Here is a 7,453-nt window from a genome sequence, read left to right on the forward strand (position 1 = left end):
TTAATGCAACCTTTTACTATTGAAATTGTGTGAGATGGTCAAAATGTTTGAACTGCTCACTGGATAACTTTTCTCAAGCAAAACTGCTTCACTACTCAGGTTTACTTAAGGTTAGACAGATAAAATGCTACAAAATAAAATAAAAATAAAGCAAGAAGCTTGATTTAAAAGTAATTAAGTTGAAAAAGAAATATTATAATAGTAGGCTACAATATTGCTCCTAATCCAAGGCAGTTTAGAAAGCTAAGGTTGTTTTTTAAAATTTCTTTTTAACAATATTAATGTGGCCTAGTTGTTACTTTTAGGACATAAAATAGGCGAAATTAAACTTAAAGTGGAGGAAAGGAGTTATGTGGAAGCTAAACTGAAACCCCCGAAGGAAATCTGGGCAGTTAAGAGGTGCAATGAAGGGATTACAATCAAAAAATGTTGGATATTATCACATTTATTACAACATGCGAGGCTGATACCCCGTCAACGCCCTGGTCTTTTAACTCTGGACACTCCCATTAGATCACTGAAGTCTGCAAAACAGATGCTCATAGTTTTCACGGTGTCCAAGTTAAAACATGGTGAAGATCAGGCCTTTGCAGTAGTAAATCACGATCACATCCCAACCTTTTTAAAACCCGTTTTTGTTCTCTGTGCTTTAAACCAGGAAGTCTTCTGATTGCTTTTACATGTTTATTCGTGTTTTATTTTAAAATCGATGACTTCACTTGAGTTGACCCAACTTTCCAAATGTATTTTCCATTTAATATGAAAACAGTTTCTCTATACTTACACACGGAGATATTCTCTTTTATAATAAAGGCTTTTGAGCATTGGATTTAGCAGTTTGGCTCACTTGCAAAGGCAAACTAGGCTGCATGCACTAGCATTAGTTTGGCACTCTTGTGTTGACGCATCAGAGTCGGTAGAAAAAGTTATGACGTGCTGCGGCGGCGGTGTCTCCATTGCAGGACGATCTCATTGGTTCATCGGTGATGAGGTCTTTGCTCGAGATGCCTCAGCTCGTGACGTTGGCGCGCGCTCCCCCTGACTGGTTGGCTGGTAGGACGGTCCGGTGAGCAGAGACAGAGGATGAGGAGTAAGTGAAGCGAAGACACGTTCAGCGGACAACTGCTTTTCTGTGAGTGAGATTTGGATTATTTTTGTATTTTATAACTGGTCCCATGAACATTATCTTTTATTCAGGTGGTAAAACAGAAGGCTTTACTTATAAAGGTGACATAGCCGGTTTCAGAGCTGAAACCTTTTAATGTTTTCGTGAAGATAAAAGAAGGCTTATAGTTTTCTGTTACTCAGGAAAGTTTAAGCTAATACGATGAGAGATTTGTCGGCATTTGTCTAACGACCGAGCTGTTAGGGAAAGTTTCTTCCGTCTCTTCAGTCTGTGCATTTGCTTTATTTGACGCCAAGAAATGTGAAAGGATCAATGAGAGTACTTTTACACAAATTCATTGAAAGTGTTTCGCAGACAGTTTTTTTTTCCTAATAAATCTTATTTATTTATTCTGACTTGCGTTTTAACCGATAGTGTGTAACTTTCTCAAGCACAGACACATATAGATCGTTCGAGAGCGTTTAATCTGTGGCGCTCAGCTTAATTGTGATAGTCCTGTTGGGTATTTTCGACAGCTTTTAAGCTGAAGGAGCTGAATGAGCTTTGCTGCAGCCATGCTCAGTCTACCGCGCCCCCTTCTGGTCACCTGCGTGTATCTCCTGCTGCTGCCGGGCTGTCAGGGCAGGATCCTCGGCTACACCAATGGTTTTCACTACCAGGACATCAGCAACGGGAATGGACACGGAGAGAGTAGGTTGTCCGTGTGTTTGTGTGGACATGATTAACACATTCTGTGGTACATGCATCAACACACAGCTGGTCGGAACTAATTAGGATGTGGGAAAGCAGCTGTAATTTATGAATTTACAGGCAGTCATCCAGGGCTAACAAAACAAATACTGTTAGTAGTGAGCGATGTGTGTTTGTGTTACATGTAACATGTGTTTTTGGGATATTCTTTTATCTTCTTTTCTCCACATTTCGGTAAACACATCCATGTTTCTGTAACTCTAAACAGACTTTACAGACTTGAGTATCGTCTAATCAGATTTGCATTGTTACTATGAAACTCAAAATAATTTGGCAAATGGTAAACATGCATGCCGACTGTGCACTGATTATCATAGTTTTTATCTGTAAAATACAGGCTAATAATATAAACCATTTGGGTGAAGGCACAATTGACCTTCATAGACTTCATACAGGAGGACAACGGGGGAAGGTACAAGTTTATTTTGCTGTGATGGTGGTAAATTTCGATAAAAACCTTCCATTTAGACTGGCTCTGTTTGCTTTAATTCGGCCTTTTAACATGTTGTCTTTCTTCTGACTTTTCTAGTTTATTTTAATGGGATTCGTCTCCACGTGGAATCCCCTCAGTCTTCAGTGTCAGCCACTAGGGGGAGCACTGTCACCCTTCCGTGTCACTACCACTATGAGCCTGAACTGACTATACCACGCAAGACCCGTGTCAAATGGTCCTGGTTGCCTGCCAACACCATGACTCCACAAGTTTCTGCTGATGCCTTCTTCAAGGAGACTGAGGTTATGGTTGCCATGGGAAGCCGCCACCGCAGCTACGGCAGCTTCCGTGGCCGCGTGCGCCTGCGACGCTCAGCGCCAGGGGACATGTCTCTAGTAATCAATGAGCTACAGGTCAACGACACAGGAAGATATCGCTGTGAAGTGATTGATGGCCTGGAGGATGACAGTGTGACGGTGGATCTGGAGCTACGGGGTAAGATTTTTGTTTTTGAGTTTGGGCCTCAACGTGAGTCAGGTTGGATTAATTCTTGTGGGGGCCACAAAAAATGCTGTGGACTTTTGGTTCCAAGAGCAAGAGGGAGCTGAACTCAATAAAATCATAAATCAATCAAATCAATCATCTGTGTTAGAATGGAGACCTCTCTATGGTTTCACCCTACCGTATAGCTGGATTAGGCTCTACGCTTCCAAATAATAATGGTACTTCTAATAGCAAAAAAGTAAATTATTATTTGTTTCCTAAATTATGAATTGATTTTATATTTGAAAACATTTCCATAGGACCATATAAAATGTACAAAATAAGTGAAATGAAGCCCAAGTCTTATATGCTGAATGAGCAATTTTCAATAAATGGGTTTAAAATCTGAGCCCAGTATCAAGTTCTGTTTGATCTCCAACAGTACATATTGCAAAACAAATATTTAATTAATCACATTACCATAGAATAGCAGATTATGCATATTATTTTAGGGCCTTCAACAGCCCTGAGTACCAGAGACATCATAGTATTTGAAATCATCAAATAGATTAACAATAACAGTATCTAGTTTCATCTAGTATCTAGTATCAGATTGGACTTGCAGTTTTGTTATTTTTATGCAGACAAAGTTTGTGATAAACGTTAACTTGTTAAACAAAGTGAAAGCTTAAGAGAGGATTCACTGTAAAAGGACAATGAATAAGTGGATTTATTTTTCATAGCAGCTTTATAGGCTATAAGGTGCTCTTGTTTGTAGATGTATTTTAAGAATATAATAATGTATTTTGGTGACCCTACATTTCCCGTGAAACTTGTGGTATAGCTGTGTGCATGTTGGACTCCACAAGACCTGTCCTTTGTCACATTGTCAAAGCACAGTCATGCTGCGGAGGGTGTCTTGTCTCAGGATCTTAGTTCTACTTTTTATAGATGATATGATTTTTTTTTTTTAGCATAATCAAATGATAGGCTCCAGCTTGAGCTGTGTGTGGGGGAGAAATAGCACTTCCACATCTGAGGCCAGGGTGAAATATGCCCACTCTGTGTTGTCCAAGTACCCTACTTGGAGGTGTTTTCATGTGAAATGGCACTTTATAAATGGGAGTAAAATGTAACCTATTTCCATCCAACAATCTTCTTTTTTTTAAATTTGCAAAACAAAAATGAAAAATGCTGACTTTATTTTTTTACCAGTCATAAATGAAAAAAAAGAGGATTTTCTGAACTCTACATTTCAGAATATACTTAAGATTTGACATGAGCATTATTTGAGTTGTATTTTGGGGTTTTCTGATCATGTTAAATTAAAAAAGAAATGTACTCATTGAGAAACTGTTGTAATACATTGTTCCTTCACATACAGGTGTGGTGTTTCCTTACTACTCTCAGAAAGGACGCTACCATTATAACTTCTTCAGGGCCCAAAAAGAGTGCCAGGATCAGGATGCTACTTTGGCTACATTTGAGCAGCTCTTTACAGCATGGGAGGAGGGGCTAGACTGGTGTAATGCTGGCTGGTTGGCTGATGGCACAGTGCAGTATCCAATCACAATCCCACGTGATGGTTGTGGGGGCAAGAACTTGGCTCCTGGTCTACGGAGCTATGGACAACGAGACCGTGTCCTTCACCGATATGACGCTTTCTGCTTCGCTGCGTCTGTTAAGGGTGAGTATGAGCATGTTTGAGTTCATTTTTTTACATCTAAAAATTCCAGGTCATTACAGTTTCTTCAATGATTATTCTCTTCTGGATAGGGACAGTTTACTTCTTAGAGAACACAACCAAGCTCAACTTCACTGAAGCAATCCAGGCTTGTTCCAGTGATGGAAGTCAGATTGCCAAAGTGGGCCAGCTGTATGCTGCATGGAAACTGATGGGATTGGACCACTGTGATGCAGGCTGGTTGGCTGATGGAAGTGTCCGTTATCCTATCACAAAGGCCCGGGCTAACTGTGGTCCATCACAACCAGGTGTGCGTAGTTTTGGGTTCCCCCCTCAGTACCTGAAATTCGGTGTCTACTGTTATCGGTCGATGCTCTGTTTTAACGCGGGACAAATTAAACCATACTAATAGTGAAGCAGGTTAAAGCTCTGCTTGAGAGGTTAACATTAGATATAGCCTGGATGCAAATTAGCAGTTAGCCAGTTTATTCCTCTCTGAGCTATTTTAAAGTAATGGAATTTGGTTTATCTCTCTCCATCTCAAATAGACCAATGACACAATTGACTATGAAGCAACTGTTAAACTAACTGTGGACATCAGTCTTGCCGACATGTCATTGTTAAACATGTAAATCCAAAATCATGGGTGTTATTATGTTGCTGCAAGAGCATTCACTCTTTGTTCCATCACTCTTTTTCCTTCACACCTGTCACTATCCATTTGACAGTTGTTCCTGTTTGGTACACAACAGATGCTGATATGTCTGTGGTCACAGCTGGGTTTCCAGTTTATCTCAGAGGTGTTAGTTGGGGTTATCATCACTGTCTCAAGGCTCACCCATTGTGCTAGGTATTGCCAAAGTCCCAGCACTGGGACTTTGGCAATACCTAGCACAAAAAAGTAGATGTGTACATATATCATTAGAGTTGGAGGCACCATTTATTTGACCTGCAGAGAGTAAGTTTGACCATAAACTCAGCCTGACACCAAACAACATGAAAGTACCCAGACAAGCAAATGTTCATATACTGTTTGCCGCTAAGTGCAACATGTCTCAATCACAGCAAAATCTTGCAGTAAAATGCACAAGGCCATTGTTTATTCCTGCAATTAAATGATTTGTGCTGTCAGTTTCCATCTCTGCTAATTTAACTTTAAACTTTCTGCAGCTATTTTGAAATTTGGTTGAAGGTTTTTGACATTGATCCACCACTAATACTGATTCATTTGATGACTCATTTCAAGCTCAGGGAAGGTGTACAGACTCAGAAAAGTCCTCTTCCCATCCAAAGTATTTCACTGGTGTCCAATCATAGCTTTCGTTTATATTTCTCAACCATATAATTCAGAAGTTTGCACTGACCCTTTAACCAAAACAATACAAAGATTAAAAAAATAATCAGTTGTAATAGCTTTATACCACAACCACAGGCTTTTGTGGAGCATCTTAATGGTTAAGGGAGTAGATTTTATTTCCCTCTAAGATCTTTCCAGCTGGTCCGCAGTTTTCTGTCTTACATTTGAACATTTTATACAAATATAATGTGTTTCTTTTTATTTTTAAAGGCTGATTAAGAATTGTGTTCTCTGTTGGAGGAGGAAGTTCTGGTTCTCGGTATTACACTACCCTATTTATGTTCATTGTCAAAGAATATTTACATACAAACATACCTTTTTTGTTTTCATTATGTCTGTGCATTTGTACTACTTTCTACAAACTAATAAAAATACTGCTGTGAATACACTTTCATTTGAGTAACATTTTTTTTTATGTGGGTGGTGTTACTTAAACAAATTCCTTTAAATCCTGCTGTTAAATTATATCATCTGCAAAAAGACCTATTCGTTGTTCAAGTTTGGAAACAAAAACCCCTTTTAAGTCTGTACTTTGCCGTATATACTGAGCCAAAGGCTCAATATACAAAGCAAAAAGAGCTGGACTCAAGCAGCAACCTTGCCTAGTTCCTCTAAAGAGCTCAAAGCTACGTTAACATTTTCAATTGTTTAACTACATCAGCGACTTCAACACCAGTGATGGGTGATTTTTCCACTTCCTCCCCAGACTATGCTTACAGTAAAGAAGGCATGGTACTGAGGATCTCCTAAAGGTGTTCTTCCTAACTATATTCTCGGTCGAAGTCAGGAGTGTCCCATCTCCACTGTCAACGGTGTATGTAGAATACCACTTCCCCTGATGGTAGGACCTCAGTAACCATGCTCAGGCAGGGTACACTGGACCCTTGATTTGTTCCACTCACCCGGATTTGCTGAACCACTCTTTGTTTGGCCCCACCGCCAGGGAGACATGGGAGACCGTATCAGGGGCAAGTTGGCCATAGCTCATGAAATCTTGCACAAAACCCTCCACCGTGATGCGGTGTTGATTCACGCAGGGGTATACAAAATAGAAAAAGAGTGTCAGAAGCTGAACATTTAGGATAGTGTGAAGCAGCTCATAGGTCTTTGACTCACAGATTACCTTTACACATACTCATATCATCATTTGAAACTTTGGCTTTATTTATTATGAGCATCTAGTGCTGTAAAGGAATATACAGAAGGGGAAATAAGTTTGCTCACTTCTAAAGAAATGAACATTCTCTCATTTTTATGGTAGTTTCATTTTAAGAGAGAGAGATAGACAATCAAGAAAAAACACAAAATATATAAAAGTTATAAATTTATTTGCATGTCATTAAGAGAAAAAGGTATTTGATCCCCAACGGAAAACTCGACTTAGTACTTGGTGCAGAAACCCTTGATGGCAACTGCTGGAAGTAGGAAGACGTTTTTTATAGGTGTTCACCAGGTTTGCATACGTATCATAGATTTTCTGTAAGATTGAGGCCGAGTGTCTGGTGACTATGCCACTCCATGACCTTAACTTGTCCTTCTTTAACCACTTCTTTCTTGGCAGTATGTTTTGGTTCATTTTCATGCTGGAAGACGCATCCATCTTTAGACCTCTGAAGGAAG

General features: G+C 39.6%; 1 protein-coding gene across 1 annotated transcript; it reads left to right on the top strand.

Moving 5' to 3' along the window:
* Nucleotides 1-947: 947 nt before the first annotated feature.
* On the top strand, nt 948-6,221 carry hapln3 (hyaluronan and proteoglycan link protein 3). Its single transcript, XM_082540608.1, has 5 exons — nt 948-1,132; nt 1,642-1,816; nt 2,406-2,804; nt 4,177-4,479; nt 4,569-6,221. Exons 2-5 carry the CDS (start codon nt 1,663-1,665, stop codon nt 4,883-4,885), a joined length of 1,173 nt encoding a protein of 390 aa, XP_082396734.1. The 5' UTR covers nt 948-1,132; nt 1,642-1,662; the 3' UTR covers nt 4,886-6,221.
* The last annotated feature ends 1,232 nt before the right edge of the window (nt 6,222-7,453 follow it).

This window comes from Aulonocara stuartgranti (assembly GCF_965226115.1).
Source record: "Aulonocara stuartgranti genome assembly, chromosome: 7".
Taxonomy (NCBI): domain Eukaryota; kingdom Metazoa; phylum Chordata; class Actinopteri; order Cichliformes; family Cichlidae; genus Aulonocara; species Aulonocara stuartgranti.